This window comes from Heteronotia binoei, chromosome 5 (assembly GCF_032191835.1).
Source record: "Heteronotia binoei isolate CCM8104 ecotype False Entrance Well chromosome 5, APGP_CSIRO_Hbin_v1, whole genome shotgun sequence".
Taxonomy (NCBI): domain Eukaryota; kingdom Metazoa; phylum Chordata; class Lepidosauria; order Squamata; family Gekkonidae; genus Heteronotia; species Heteronotia binoei.
In genome coordinates, this window is record NC_083227.1 from 107,100,815 (window position 1) to 107,117,592 (window position 16,778).

General features: G+C 49.0%; 1 protein-coding gene across 1 annotated transcript in view; it reads right to left on the bottom strand.

The window, feature by feature from the left end:
* LOC132572032 (high mobility group protein HMGI-C-like) overlaps positions 1 to 14,662 on the bottom strand; it is a 31,877-nt gene extending 17,215 nt beyond the window's left edge. Inside the window, exons 1-3 of the mRNA XM_060238819.1 lie at positions 14,628 to 14,662; positions 13,539 to 13,654; positions 9,813 to 9,896 (exon numbers count right to left, since the gene is read on the bottom strand). Of these exons, the coding sequence (XP_060094802.1) occupies positions 9,813 to 9,896; positions 13,539 to 13,622 (168 nt within the window). The 5' untranslated portion in view covers positions 13,623 to 13,654; positions 14,628 to 14,662. The remainder of the gene's footprint in view (positions 1 to 9,812; positions 9,897 to 13,538; positions 13,655 to 14,627) is intronic.
* Positions 14,663 to 16,778: the final 2,116 nt, after the last annotated feature.

Here is a 16,778-nt window from a genome sequence, read left to right on the forward strand (position 1 = left end):
CTTGGGTATCCAAGTAAATAGTGTTCTCTGGCCAATCACAGAGCAGTGCTATTTTTTGAAACTGCTCTGTGTAGGGTCAAAGAACCTTTTTAAGGAGTCTGCCTGGCTGGAGTCCATTTCATTGCTGCTGTGTTGGTGTGAGAGAGAGATTGTGCTGCGCTGGCCCTTGGCCTCAGCTGCTGCTGCTCTCTCTCAGCCTTGCCTGACTTGCCTGGAGTAGAGAAGATGTCTAAGGTAAGACAGTCTTGGGGTTGTTCTTATTTTAGTTAGTAAAAGGACTTTTTAAGACTCAGAGTCCCTTTACTTATCCAGATTTGGGTGGGTGGGTACTGGGTAGCTTATTTGGGGTTAGGGGATTCTGCTGGGGGTGGGGGTCTAGGATGGAGGGGTTGCCAATTTGCCCATATCTTACTTTAGTTAGAGGACTTTTAAAAGTGCAGTGTCCTTTTACTTTTCCTGATTTGGATTTCTTGGGGTTAGGGTGAAGGTTTTTTAGGGGGGGAGGGGTTGGTAAAGTTCCTGTATTGTTAAAAGTCAAGTTTTTTACTGTTTTAAAAGGATTCTGTGTTTGATTTGTTGCTGCTGTGTTGTGCTGCTATTGTTCCTTTTGGATCTATTCTCTGTTGCTGCTGGTTTTGCATCCTCCTGTCCTATTGTCCCTTTTCCTGGTTCTGGTTTTGGGGAGGGGGGTTTGGTTGACTGATTTGGCCTGAGGTTTTTGTTAAAAAGGTCACTTTTTTAACAGTTGAATTTGTTGGCCTTTTCTCAGTGATCTGTTTGGATCTATTCTCTGTTGCTGTGGGTTTTGCATCCTCCTGTCCTATTGTCCCTTTTCCCGGTTTTGGTTTTTTTGGGGGTGGGTGGGTTAAAAGTTAAGTTTCTTTCCGTCACATTTTGGTTTTTTTAAATTACCTCTGGTTGGTGTGGGGGGTTGGTGTGTGGGCTGTGTGGGGTGGGTCACTTTCATGTTTTTATAGAGTTATTTTTGGAGTCTGAGAGTGCTTTCGGTTTGGCTAGGGCCAGTAAATAGGCTGCCCCACTAATAAGGGTGTTTTTAGGGATTGTGCTTTTTGAAATTTTAAAAAAAATCCAGTTTAGGACAGAGGTCCTTTGCTTGGGCCGGGGCGATCTGGGAGGGGAAATAGCTCTCCCGCCGGGTCAAGAGCCTGGGAGTTCTACTGGAGCCTTCATTATCAATGGAGGCCCAGATAGCAGCCACTGCCAAGTCAGCCTTCTTTCACCTGAGGTGGGCGAGGCAGTTCGCTTGCTTCCTAGAGCGTTGGGACCTGGCAACAGTAATCCATGCAACGGTCACCTCGAGATTAGATTACTGTAATGCTTTGAACAGTTTGAACTTTTTCTTTGAACAGTTCCGCAGGGCCTGCAAGACCATCTTGTTTCAAATGGCCTTTGCTGATTAGAATTGCTAAGTAAAGTTTGCCATCTAGGTAATAGGTAATAGCCATCTAGGTTTGCCATCTAGGTAATAGCACAAAAATAGTAATTTTATTGTTTTTAGAATTTTAATTGATTTTAATTAATCAAATTATGTTAAAATGTTGTATTGTATAATGTATATTGAATTCTTGTTGTTAGCCGCCCTGAGCATGCTTCGGCGGGGAGGGCGGGATACAAATAAAAGGTGATTGATTGATTGATTTATCTTCTTTCAAAATTCAACTAGGCCAGATAGGGGTGATTTTAAAAAAATAGGTTTCTCATAAAAGGCAGCGTGACTACTAGGCCACATCAGACTCCCTTTTAAAGAGACTAGGGTTGCAGTGCATCTTGCTTTCAGTCACTGAAAGCTGGTACATCCTTAGATTTCCATAGGGGAAACCACAGCTTCTCTCAAGTTATAGGGGACACCTGATTTCTAGTTTGCAAGGAAATTAGGTTTGTCCCAGGATCATTAGGAGAAGTTTAACTAGGAGGATATAACAAGGATTGCCTTCATCTCAAGGTAGCCTTTTAAAAACTGTAGCCAAGTAGAGGCAGGATCACCTAGTCTCCAAAACTTTACCAGACTACTACTACCCCAACCCAAAGAAGGACAGGTTAGGGACCAAAAAACAAACAAACAAGTTTTGGTGGGAGGGTTTTTAAAAAGAAGTCAGGGCACCTGTTGATTCAGGGTACAGTGCAGTGAGTTAGGTTTCTAAAAAAACCCACTCTCAGTTCAGGTTGTGTGAGACTGGCCAAGGGTGATATGAGTGGCAGGCAGCAGAAGAGGGGCCCTGGAGGCAAGGCCAAGGAGAAGACTAGAGGGGTGGAGGGGAGGGGGAGGACCCATGTTTCCCCCCCACCTGTGCGTAGGGCCACTCCACAGTTGCCTTCCAGCACTCCGACCTCTGGCCGGAGTGTGATGAAGAAATCCCACCTTGGCCCTTCATCAAGGCTGCTGCTGGGGCGCCCCCAGCAGAGGTGCCATTAGGTACTGGCACTGAGCAGGGGTCTGCTGCTTGGACAGCCTCTCCTCCAGCTGACGTCGCTTGGCTTCAGCAGCCGGAGGAGGGTGTCATGGGTGCTGGGGACCCTTCAGAGGAAGTTGAGTCTGATGAGGAAACTGTGCCCCTGCCACCTGCACCAGTGCCCCTGCCTCCTGCTGGAGAAGATCCCAGCCCCCCTGCCTCGCCCTCTCGGGTGGCTCGTGTGCGTGACCGCCTCCGGCAGGACCTCAGGGATTGGAGGAGGGCGGCACGCTCACAAGCAAGACGCTCCCTGAGCCCTGAGTTCTGAGAGGATTCTGGCCCTTCTAAGAGCAAGGATGCTTGAGTGGTAACAGGATCCTGGCTGCCTCCCTGAGCCAGCAATTAGCCCAAACGGGCAACAGCCAGCAGAGGGCTATATAGCTGTGGGCTTTGGGAGGAAGCTTTGTGGAAGCAACTAGTCATCTCCCTGACATTCTAGCATCCACTCCGGCTTGACTTTGGTTCCTGACTCCCTGACTTTGGCTTTGGACTTCTGGACTCCCTGACCTCGGCTTCTGGACCTCAGACCTGCGATACTTCTACAGTGATTCGGATTTGGCGCCTCGGACCCTCCTGCTTACTGGCTACAGACCTCGGACTGCCTCTGGACTTTGCCTGACCCGGCCCCAGCCGTGACAGATTGCTTCCACCGACAAACACCCACTCCACAGGATGGATGCTGAAGCAAGTGAAACCACAGAACTACTGGCTGCGCTCCAAGCCCAGGTACAGCAGCTAACACAGGCAGTAGTGCACTTGCAGCAACAACCTGCGGCCAGTGCTCCAGCCAAGTGCCCAGTTCCCCCACCTGACAGATTTGGGGGTGCCGTGGAAGAATTTCCTGCCTTCCTAGCACAGTGTCGGCTGTACTTTGAACTGAGAGCACGGGACTTCCTCAATGACAAAACCAAGGTGTGTTTCGTCATCAGTCTGTTAAAGGGGCAGGCGGCCAAATGGGCCACACCCTTACTGGTCGCGTCCTCTCCCCTACTGACTGATTACCAGGGGTTTGAGGCCCACCTGTCTGCTGCTTTCTCAAACCCAGTCCAAGCAGCCACAGCCAACCGGAAGATCAGGGCACTGAAACAAGGCAACTCCTCGGTGGCTCAATATGCCACTGAATTCAAGCTCCTGACCCAGGACTTGGCGTGGAATGAGGCTGCCCAGATGGACCAGTTTACTGAGGGGTTGGCAGAGGAGGTCCTGGATGAACTGGCCAGGGTGGAGCAGCCACCCACGCTCCAAGAACTTATCACCCTCTGCCTCCGCATCGATGGCCGCCTGGAAAGTCGCCGCCAAGCCAAGACCAGAGGGCGCCAGCTCCCTGCGCCGTGCTACCTGGCTCCTCGCCCGTCCCCAGCTAGTACCAGCACCAAGGATGAGCCTATGCAGCTTGGAGCTGCTCGACCCCGCCTGACCCCAGAGGAAAAGACCAGACGCCGCACGCAGAATCTGTGCCTCTACTGCGGCACGGCAGGCCACTATGCCTCTGGCTGCCCTGCTAAGCATCGGATACCTGGACCTTCGCTGCCACCGCCGCCAAAAGGGCAGCCCCAGGCGTAAGTGGACCCCCCAGCCTGGGGCGACTAGCTGGGTCCTCCGAACAGCGGGCTGATACCCCAGGGCCATTCCTGCTACCAGTCAAACTCCGTCTGCCTGACGAACGCTGGCTGTTCGTGTATGCCATGCTGGACTCGGGAGCGGCCCACTGTTTTATAGATGCCGCCTTTGTGAAGCAGCACCAGATCCCTGTGCAGACAAAAGGGATTCCGTCGCTGGTGGAGGCTATTGACGGGCGCCTCCTCCGTTCTGGCCCCGTCACCCAGGAGACCTGTCCCATCACCTTCCACGTCCAGCAGCACCAAGAACAGCTGCGGTTTGATGTCGCCCGCATGCCTCGCTTCCCGCTGATTCTAGGCCTTTCCTGGCTGAAGCTGCACAACCCCATTGTGGACTGGGCCCAGCAGGAACTACGCTTCCGAGACCCATGCCCCCATCTGACTCCTCCCACCACTCTAGCAGCTGGCATCCCGAGTGGTGGTCCTCAGCTCCCTCAGAAGTATGTGGACTTTGCTGATGTCTTCGAAGAGACAGGAGCTGATCAGCTTCCCCCTCACTGGCCCTACGACTGTGCCATTGATTTGGTACCTGGGGCACCACTCCCGGTGGGGCGTCTGTACCCAATGTCGGAGCCGGAGTTGGCAGCTCTGCGAGACTTCCTGGACAAGAACCTGAAACGCGGATTCATCCGACCCTCAACCTCTCCCCTATCTGCTCCAGTGCTCTTCGTGAAGAAGAAAAGTGGGGAGCTCCGGCTGTGCAATGACTACCGGGCCCTGAACAAGATCACCATCCGCGACCGGTACCCTCTACCACTGATCCCTGAACTCTTGGATCGCCTAAAGGGGGCCCAAATCTACACCAAGCTGGACCTCCGTGGAGCGTACAATTTGGTGCGCATACGGCCCGGAGACGAATGGAAGACCGCGTTTGGGACCCGATACGGGCAGTACGAGCACCTGGTAATGCCCTTCGGACTGACCAATGCCCCCGCTGTCTTCCAGAGGTTCATGAATGACATATTCCGGGACCTGCTCGACCGCTTCGCGATCATATACCTGGATGACATCCTAATTTACTCCCGCAATCCTGCCCAGCACGCCGAGCACGTCCGCCAGGTCCTGCAGCGCCTACGAGCCCATGGTCTCTACGCCAAGCTGGAGAAGTGCGACTTCGACCTGCGCTCCGTCGAGTTCCTTGGGCACATCGTGTCACCGCAGGGGATCCTCATGGACCCGAAAAAAGTAGAAGCGGTCCTGACCTGGCAGGCTCCTCAGAATCGCAAAGACCTGCAGCGGTTCCTCGGTTTTGCCAACTACTATCGGCAATTCATCCCGGCCTACGCATCCCTGACCACACCCCTGACTCAACTACTCCGCCCCAAAGAACCCTTCCACTGGTCCCCAGAGGCCGATAACGCCTTCTCCACCCTGAAGACTCGCTTTGCCACCGGGCCACTCCTGAGATACCTCGACCCCCAGCTTCCCTTTACGGTGGAAGCTGATGCCTCCAACGTGGCCCTGGGAGCAGTGCTGTCCCAGCGCGAGGAGCCGTCCCAGCCACTACAGCCCTGCGCCTATTACTCGCGGCAGCTCACTGCTGCAGAGAGGAACTATACCATCTGGGAGAGGGAAGTGCTCGCGATCAAGGCGGCGTTTGAGGTTTGGCGACATTACCTCGAAGGGGCTCGCCACCCTGTTCAAGTGCTCACCGATCACCGGAACTTGGAACACCTCCAGACCACCCGCCGTCTCAACCAGCGCCAGATCCGGTGGTCCCTATTCTTCTCTCGCTTCGACTTCCGGATCTCCTACATCCCCCATACCCAGAACCGGAAAGCAGACGCGCTCTCCCGGAAACCGGAATACGCCCCTGCCTCAACTGAGACCGCGCCCGCTGCTCCAATCCTGCCGCCCTCAGTATTTGCAGCCACCTCCACTTCACCAGCACTCGTGGAGGACATTCGGGCTAGCCAGGCCAATGATCCCTGGGTCCAGCAACACCTCCAGGCTCTCCAAGATGACCCAACAGGGGAGTTCACGACTCGAGGCGGCCTCTTGCTACACCGCGAACGCCTCTATGTGCCGCCCGGGCCCTTGCGGGCAGAAGTGCTACGCCTGACCCACGACTCGTTACCCGCCGGGCACTTTGGACAGCATAAGACCACCCACTTGCTGACAAGGGAATTCTGGTGGCCACGAGTTCGCGCTGATGTTGCCCGCTATGTCAGCTCCTGTGACGTCTGCCGACGGGCCAAAGACATCCCAGCCAAACCCTCAGGGTTGCTGCAGCCCTTGCCCACATCTTCAGGACCCTGGGATACCATCTCGATGGACTTCATCACGGAACTTCCACGCTCCAAGGGACAGACTTGTATCTGGGTGGTCGTCGACCTATTTACCAAGATGGCCCACTTTGTTCCGTGCCCGAAACTCCCCACAGCTCAGGAGACGGCCCAGCTTTACCTGCAACACATCTTTCGTCTGCATGGACTCCCAGCCCATCTGATCTCCGATCGGGGCCCTCAGTTCTCCTCTCGGTTCTGGCAAGCCCTCCATTCCAGCCTGGGTACTCGAGTGCACCTGTCCTCGGCCTACCACCCACAGACAGATGGCCAGACAGAGCGCACCAATGCCACGCTAGAGCAATATCTCCGCTGTTACACCTGTTACCAGCAGGATGACTGGACCACTCTATTGCCCCTAGCGGAGTTTGCATACAACAACGCGGTCCATTCATCCACCCAAATGACCCCGTTTGCTGCAACCTACGGGTACCACCCTCGGTTCTTCCCAGCGATCCTACCACCCACGAATGTCCCCGCCGTCGATGCCTACCTGCAAGAACTCCGTGCCAGCCAAGACTTGCTCCGAGAGCAGCTACAGCAAGCCAAGGAGGCATATAAACGGGCTGCGGACCGAAAGAGGCAAGAAGGCCCTCCAGTGCAGCCGGGGGATCAGGTGTGGCTCTCAACTCGCTACCTGCGCCGGCCTGGTCGGTCTCACAAGCTGGATGCACGGTTCATTGGACCCTACCCCGTCGTTGAACAAATAAACCCCGTCGCCTTCAGGCTCCAGTTGCCACCCCACCTCCGCATTCACCCCGTGTTTCATCGCTCCCTCCTTGTTCCGGCTGCACCCCCTGACCCAGCTCGGACTCCTTCCCCACCGCCGCCACCACCAGTGTTGGTGGATGACGAGGAAGAATATGAGGTGCGCCAGATCCTGGACTCCCGGTACCATCGTGGAGGCCTCCAGTACCTGGTGGACTGGGAGGGATACGGCCCAGAAGACCGGTCTTGGGAGCCCGAGGACAATCTTCATGCCCCGGACTTGGTGCACCAGTTCCACAACGACCACCCCGACCTTCCAGGTCCCTCGACGGAGGGGGGCCCTGGGGGGGGGGATAGTGTCATGGGTGCTGGGGACCCTTCAGAGGAAGTTGAGTCTGATGAGGAAACTGTGCCCCTGCCACCTGCACCAGTGCCCCTGCCTCCTGCTGGAGAAGATCCCAGCCCCCCTGCCTCACCCTCTCGGGTGGCTCGTGTGCGTGACCGCCTCCGGCAGGACCTCAGGGATCGGAGGAGGGCGGCACGCTCACAAGCAAGACGCTCCCTGAGCCCTGAGTTCTGAGAGGATTCTGGCCCTTCTAAGAGCAAGGATGCTTGAGTGGTAACAGGATCCTGGCTGCCTCCCTGAGCCAGCAATTAGCCCAAATGGGCAACAGCCAGCAGAGGGCTATATAGCTGTGGGCTTTGGGAGGAAGCTTTGTGGAAGCAACTAGTCATCTCCCTGACATTCTAGCATCCACTCCGGCTTGACTTTGGTTCCTGACTCCCTGACTTTGGCTTTGGACTTCTGGACTCCCTGACCTCGGCTTCTGGACCTCAGACCTGCGATACTTCTACAGTGATTCGGATTTGGCGCCTCGGACCCTCCTGCTTACTGGCTACAGACCTCGGACTGCCTCTGGACTTTGCCTGACCCGGCCCCAGCCGTGACAGAGGGGCAGCAAGTGCAGCCATCCTTGGAGATGAGCTTTGGGGACAGTTTTCTGTCCAAAACAATCACCCCAAGGAGGGTGCAGAGTGTCATGCAGGAGCTGGAGGAGAAGCTGGTTGAGGAGGACCAGCCCCCTTCTTCGGTTCCTTCAGGCACCAGCAGTCCTTCAGGGGTTGGCCAGGAGGGCAGGCCACATGGGGTGGATGGGGAAGAGATGGAGAAACACGAGTTGCCTCCATCTCCGCCCACTTCCCCCTGGCGGCCAGCCCCTCCTGCCACCCCGAGACACAATATGTCTGCCCTGAGCACCTCACAGGAGGTGGCTCCGGACACCCAAGCTGCCAGTCAGCTTGGACATCCATACACCTCTGAAGTCTGGAAGCATTTCCGACTTATGGAGGACGCACACTATGTGTGGTGCCAGCTGTGCAGGGCCCGGATCAGTCGTGGGTGGGACCCTGCCCACCTGACTCTGGGGGGGATGCGGAACCACCTGTAGAAGCACTACCCGGCAGTGCTTCTTAAGGGGGAGAAGCAGGCTGGTGCTGGGGTGCCCAAGTGGCCAACACCACCCAGCCAGGAGGTCTGTCCCATCGCGACTACCTCCAGAGCTCTCCAGGAGAGTTCCGTGGCAGTGCAGGGATGCCAGCCATCTCTGCCTGAGATGTTTGGTGGGGTGGCACCTGTGTGCCAAGAGGGGGAATCAGGTATGGCACGAGGGTGATCGCTTGGAACCTTGCCAGGTCGGTCACCCATGGGCTTCTATTTTCAGTGGTCAAGAATCATTCCACCTCTGATATCTGGAGCTCCCAACATGCGTTCGAGGGGTATCTCTCCTTCTGCGCATTGGTGGCAACCCAGTGAGCTGCAGGGTGGGGGTGGCAGTAGTGGCAGGCAGGGTCAGGGCCACCAGGCCCGCTATTGCTGGGCCTTGCTGCATGCAAGTGAAAGAGACTGAAGAAAGAATTACGGTACTATGAGGGAAAGGAAGTGGATGAAGAAGATACAGTGTAGAAAACATGGGAGCCAATTGGTGAACACTACAGGTTACCATTTAGAGGTCAACTTGATTAACTAGGCTTTACATAAGTGTAAAGATGATTTGGAAGATCATGAGATCAGAAGTTTTAGCATGATGCCTCACACCAAACAGGTTGAGAAGCTGGATTAGTGACATGGAAAGAATCCTGCTTGCCTTTCTGCCCATCTATTAAGTTCCCTGTGAAGAAGGTGAGACAGGTAAGCTGCTTGGAGGAGAAAGAGGAGGCTGACAGCAGAACCTGGATCTGGGTGTTAAGGCAGGACAATTGTGGAGGCAGAAAAGTCACTGTTGAGGATAAGAGATAAAGACAGGAAAACAAGGTGAGGACTATGAGAAGAAGAACCACAGACATGTTAGAAAAGCAGCATTGTTCAAGCCATGGATGGCATTTGACATGGCAAAGAACGGTGAATGACATTAGGCTGGAAAGGACTAGGGGATGAGAACTAGGCAGTGAATGATAATGTTGGAGAGTAAGGAAGAGACAATGAATGGACAACAGCCATTGTTTAGTGGAGAAGATGATGAACCGGTAGAAGTTGAGTTATCCTTGAGCTGGAGGAGATAGAGACTGGCTTCTAGATGCACAACGTAAGTGAAGCTTACCTAATTTTAAAACTTTAACCAGACCTAGCAATGAAAGGACACCAAGAATTCAGAATTACTGAGAACATACTTCACTCTCAAATAGCCAGGAGGATGTGGGCAGAAATAGCTGCCTGCCATTATTTTTTTTACCTTCTTTCTACCACTGACACTCAGTTCTTTGCATCCTTTTGGCCTTCCCCGAGGTTTCTTTGGTGGCGATGGTCCAGAAGACTCCTAATTGGACAAAAAGCAAAGGAGAAGGGAACATTCAAATATTAGAAAAGGGATACTAGGAATGTGGGATTTCATGCAGTGATATTTGTTAAAATTTAGATCAAATCTTGACTTCAGATATTGACTCTGGTTAGGAACCCATATCTCTGGGACTGCCTCTCCCAGTATATCCCCAGAAGAGCATTGCACTCAGTGGATTAGAACTTACTGGTGGTCCCTGGACTGAGGGATATCCAGCAGTCCTCAACCGGGGCCAGGGCATTTTTTGCCCTGGCTCCAAACTGGTGGAACTCTCTGCCAAATACCATCCATGCCTTGAGGGACTTGCTACAGTTCTGTAATAGAAGAAGATATTGGATTTATATCCCGCCCTCCACTCCGAAGAGTCTCAGAGCGGCTCACAATCTCCTTTACCTTCCTCCCCCACAACAAACACCCTGTGAGGTGGGTGGGGCTGGAGAGGGCTCTCACAGCAGCTGCTCTTTCAAGGACAACCTCTGCCAGAGCTATGACTGACCCAAGGCCATGCTAGCGGGTGCAAGTGGAGGAGTGGGGAATCAAACCCGGTTCTCCCAGATAAGAGTCTGCACACTTCACCACTACACCAAACTGTTTGTAAGGCAGAGATGTTCCAGCTGCCATTTGGTTGAGGACAGTGATAGTTTCATCCTTCTGGCACTCCCATTCCCTGCTGCCTCGTGAGGCGGTGGCACTACTGCTATCCTTTTAGTGCCATCTTTTAGGGTTAGTGTGTTTTAATTGTTTTAAATTGTTTTTATTATATATGTCATGAGTTCACTATGTTGTATACTGCTCTGAGCCCTTCCCTGGCAAGTGAAGGGTGGTCTAAAATCCAATAAAATAAACAGGGCTTTTTTGGGTAGAAAAAGTCCAGCAGGAACTCATATGCATATTAGGCCACGCCACCTGACATCAAGCCAGCTGGAACTGTGTTCCTGTGCATTCCTGCTCAAAAAAAGTCCTGGAAATAAATAAATAAATTATGTATTACTCACAACTAAGCATTAGAGTTTAAAGAAAAATTAATAAGTTTTCAGTTGAATGAAAGAGTTATAGGTAACTCTAACTAATAAAGAAGACCCTATAATAAGAAGTAAGACATCAAGAAAGGCAGCACGTAAGCCATTTAAAAAGCAGCAAATGAACATGAAAGAGAACTGAAGCATGTATTCACAAAAGTTTAAAATTCAGTAAATAGACTAATTGCATAATACATATTTTTAAAAAGGAGATATTTCTAAGTGCACATTAGTATTGCATACAAACAATGCAAAATACAAAACTGAGTCTATACCAGAGGCAGCCAAACTTGCTTAATGTAAGAGCCACATAGAATAAGCATCAGATGTTTGACAGCTGCAAGACATGAACATCAGAGCTGCAAGGAAGGAAGGAAGGAAGGAAGGAAGGAAGGAAGGAAGGAAAATAGCTGGAGAAGGGAGGGAGAGGTGGAAAGAAAGCAACTTTGACTTTAAACGTATTCTCCAAGCTGCTGGCTGGTATGGCTTGAAGAAGTGATTTAATGAGAGAAATGTCTTCTCCAAGTCAGCTGGTGGAACAGTGGGGCTTCAAGAGCCACATAATATGTACGAAAGAGCCATATGTGGCTCTCAAGCCACAGTTTGGCCACCCCTGGTCTACACCATCTACTGAATGCTAAGTCTGTGATGCTGTCATATGCCATTAAAGATTGTTGTCTACCTCAAAAAACAGCCCCCCAGAGCCCCAGACAACCACATATCAATCCTCCTTTATACCCTATGGGAATCAATCTCCATAGGGTATAGTGGAGTGCCCAGCAGAAATCCCCCCTCCACTTTCTGATAAACCTGAAGGCCCCCAAACTGGGGGATCCCCTGCTCCCAACTGGGGATTGGCAACCCTAGATTTAATAGGCTTTATAGTATGCATTTTGGAGAGCTGGGTTGGGGTTTCCTGGAACCAACTTGCCTTCGTTTCAGTTACTCAGCCACTTGGGAAAGGCATTTCCCTCCATGCCATTGTCCAGTGCCAAAACAGCCCTAGCAGGAAGTTCTTTGCCTAACTTTGGGAGCAGCATGAGCTTGGATTGTTCTGTATACAACTCTCAACTGAGGCAAATAGCTCCCTCCGGGGACTTCAAGAATGCTCCTGGGAACTTCAAGAATGCCTTTCCCAATAGCTGCTATGTGATTGTAGGAAAATCAAGTTTGGTCCAAGGAACTCCAACTCAACTTGCCAAAATTGCAATGTATCATTTTCCCCTAATTGTCTGCAATTCACAGGGGTTCCCTGGCAGAATTTAATATGGAAAGTGTTCTCTGAAGATAGACATTTTGAAAACTAATGTGATATACCAGTTACAGTCTTCTAACCCCATTCAGAGGACTAATTTTGTTTAGGATTTCACTGATGTTTCTATATGTTCAAATATATGTTTCTGGATGCTAGTGAGCATTCTTGCCTCATCAAGACCAAAATACATACTCAAGTGTTACATTGTTAAAGCATGCTCATCTGTAAATTCATATACATAACTGTGTCTCTATTTATAGACCTAATTTTCACATTTTCTATTTAAAATTGGAATCTGTTATAGGAAATGTGAAAATTAGATTTATATATACGAATATCCTTTACAGACTACTAGATACAAAATTCAGTTCCTTCCTGAAGGAAAGCATGGGTTGAGTATACATATCTATTTGCTTCATGAATAGTCCATCTTTCTTGCTGAGACAAATCTACACAATAGACACAATCAACAGTGAAATAAAACTGGATTACAAAAATCAAGCAGCAAAGCAGTAAAACCAGCATTATTGTGCAACACAGCATCAAAAAATGCAACAAAACCAGACTGCAAAATTAGAGAATAGAAACAGTATAATAGAAACAATGAACAAAGACTGGAAAACTGCCTAAAATTTCATATCTTAACTACAATCCAATTTCCAACTCTTCTTCTTGGGACTCCTCACCCCTACCCTCTTCTCTCAAGTCTTGAGCCAATGCTGAACATATGAAACTACCTAATACTGAGTCAAGTCATTGTCTCATCTAACTTAGGCATGTCAACTCTGGCAGCAGCTCTCCAAAGTCTCAGGCAGAGGAGGCTCCTTTGAAACATCTGTTCCATAAGGTTTCTTGACTGGCAATGGGGGGATGCCAGGAAGAGAACTTTGGACTTTCTCCTTGCAAGGCATATGCTCCCACTGCACCACCATGCCTCCGAAGTCACAGAACCCATTGTAATATGATGATGGTGACAAAGTAATACACTACACACCTCTTAACTGCCCCATCATATCTTGTCAGTTCTCTCAGTCATGCCTAATTATATTAAAGAAAGTAAATGCTGATCTTTGAACAATATCCTTGGCATCTGTGTTAGCGTCTCACTTTAGCTGAGGACACAGTGATACAATCACTCATTTACATTATCTACTATGATATAGACAAAAAAGTTTCCTGAACTAATTAGAGCTAACAGGACATGGTCAGAGCAGTACCAGAGTAACATCTAACTTCAGTCATTCAAAGAACAACACTCTCTTTGTGGTAAAAGAACTGCCATATATTTAGTACTTATGAAAAGAAAATGCACACAGACTGCCATCTAAGAGGATGGTCATTATTTACCTGTGGCAGCTTCCTTGGTCGTCCCCTCTTTCTTTTTGGCTGCTCAGTCAGGGAGGCTGATTCTAGCTTTGCAACAGTGCTCATGGTGGACCTTCACTTATCTTCTATATGATGAACTGGAGCAAGAATTAAACATGTCATTTCTCCACTGCTTATTCCTTGCTGCTAGCAGTACACACCCTTCACTGCAAGCCTGAAAGAGCTGAAAAGATGATGCAGCCCTATCTAGCTAAGCATTACCTTTCCCAAAGTGCTTCACAGAGAACAAGAGGGGGTGGGGGGAGTCTTATTGCTAAAAGAAGCTCTGTGATACCTTTAAAGCTGGTAATTCATCCTCCTCTTAGTTTACCACCAATAAAGAGACTTTAAAACAATTTAACAATGTGAGGGGTTTTCCCCCTTCAGAGAGTCAAAATTTTGGAATAGAATGGGTTAGTAAGTGGAAGCAGAAACCTTTCATCCAATTCAATGGCATTCAATACGCTACCAGACCATTGGATACAAAAATGCCTTTCTTGTCTTCCCCATAGAATGTCTACAGTCTTTGCAGAGGATACTTAAGAGTGGCTGAAAGGTACAATTGCCTGGGATGTTCTCCTCCATGCATCCTACAGAACTGACCAGGAGCAAGCCAGAACATTCAAGCAAATTCTTGCCCAGTGTCTGCTCATCTCAGTGGGGCTTGTGCAGAAATCTGCCCCGTTAATTGCTCCCAGTTGCTAGGATCCACCAAAAACTCACTTCCTTCTCTGCCACTGAGTCAAGAAGCAACAGCTCTGAAACAGAGAAAGGCACTGTGGCTTCTTAACATCCCTCCTCTCTCCATACAAAGAATTTACAAATAATTTTGAGAACCAGAGGGCAAACCTACACAGGTATTGAAAATGCAGACTCAAGAATGTGATAAGGAAGGAGCAATCCTTCTTTACACCTTGTTCTTCAGGTGTGGTTGGAAGGTACATGATGCTGCCCACTTGCTGAACCTCAGCAGGTCTGGAGCTAGTCAGTGGTATCCCTTCTGGAAGTGGTCTGACAAGTTCTGTGAGAGAAGAGAGATGGAGTATAAATGTAATAATAAGAAAATCTTACCAGTCGGGAACTTAGAGCACTTCTCTGGCCTTAGCACACCTTACTGTCTAAGAGAGAGAGAGAGAGAGAGAGAGAGAGAGATTCAGTGAGTCATCCTCTTCCTGCCCCTGGGAGGGGAAGAAAGTTAATTTTGAAAGCTACACAGCTTCATTTCAGGAGCTTCACCATTTGCTATGTAGCATTTATTTCTGTTCTGTCTAGTGTGATAAGGAAATCAGGTTGAGTGCTGCCTAACTGCGATCTTACAAAGGCAGTCCGGAGTTGTGACAACAAGTGAAACTTTGCTTTTTAACTCAGTACTAAAATGACATGAGAAAATAAAATAAAAAGAGCAACAACCAAAGGAAGCAGCTTCTTTCAACTGGTGGGTTTATTCTAAACAAAGTCACTTTCCAAAAGAGAACAGAGCAATCTGTCAGTGAATTTTCACACATCTGACAGGGGATGAACAAAATTATGGGCTGCAATCTCATTTCATTCAGATGTCTTTCTTCTTTGAAGAAATGAAACTACTGTTTGGTGTGAGGAAGAAATGTGGTTGTGGGTCTACTGGGCAATGTACATTTAGGGGCTTTTCCAATAAGCCGCAGATGACAGAGATTCTCAGGATGGGAAACTTGCCAGAACAGTAATCACAATTCTGCATGCTTTCATGGGGTGGTGGTGGAACATTTAGGCTAAAGCCAGCTCTGAAAGGTAGCAGTCCATACTCCTGACTGGTCATTGCAGTGGACAATGAGAAGTGCAGGAAGTGCCCCTGGGAAAGATGGGCATCTTTCTCCTCTAAGGACAGCCCTGTTACCAGAGCCATCCTTTCTATCCATCCAGCCGGTGTTTTAACACAAGGAACACACTGCTCACTAATAACTAACTGGTGTTGTCCTAAAATAGTTAGCTTAACTGGATTTATTATTTATTTAGTTTAAACATTTCTATGTTTCCTTCCTTCCAAAATAGGGCCTCCAAGCTGGCAAAACATTAAAATGCTTCAGTGTTGAAATATTTAAGATTTGAAAGCAGCATTTAATAAAGTGTACATGAAACATTTAAGCAATTCATTAACACATATGAATAAACAAACACACATAACAACACAACCAGGGAGGAGGGCCAATTAACATTTATTTAGCATTCCAGTGGTCCTGCATTCTTAAGGGATGGCTTGTAGCACTCTCAGGTCAATCATTGGCACCTCCACATAACAGGACTGGCAAAAACCCTTGTCTGAGACCTTATTGCTGCAGCCAGACTCACCAGAAGATTTTTTTTTTGCCAGTTCAAAGAATGTATTAAAATTTAATAAATAATTATAAAGCTTTCACATTTAAATTACAGAAAAAACAATCAGCATCCCAAAAATGATAATGAAACACCAGAAGTGATAACACATTATTATCTAGGTGTACATCCCGACCAGATACAAACCCTTTGCCCAATGTATAATTCAAGAAAGGCAACCATCTATCTAATAGTGAATATGTTCCAGATTTTTCCACAGTAGCAACAGTATCAGCCAATTTATCTAAGGCAAAATATTCCCAAAGCTTAGAATGCCAAGTTGCCAATTGTGGCAGTTCAATTGACTTCCACCCTAAAGCCATGGTACATTTTGCTGCCACTAAAATCAACATAACCACATCTTTCAATGGATCATGAATTGTAATGTCTTTTCAAATCTTCAAAAGGATATGGATCCAGGGGCAACACAATTCCCGTTTTTTTATTTATTTAATGCCAGAAGACTCTGAGCTAGATGGACCAATGATCTAATTCAGCATAAAACAACTTCATGTGAGAATTTTCCTTAAACCCTTAGATTTTCTGTAGTACTCTTATGTCCTTCCTATCTATGACCTCTCAAACAACTGCTCCATCAAATCTTGATGCAACATCTGGGGTACTATTCTGTTTGGTGAATTTCATAGGTCTATGCCTATAAGGCACATTCCAAGAATATCGTACCAAGTTGCATCAAATGGCAATGATTGTCTCTCCTGCCTCAGGTAAATGGATAAAACGAAGACCATGTACATACCTCCAGTGCTGAAGAAGAAAGTCTAGCCAGGCAGGAGCCAATGAAAATGGGAAACCTACTCTGAGTAATTCAGAGGGGAAACCATTTGTCTTTGTGAAAGACATTTTGAAGACACT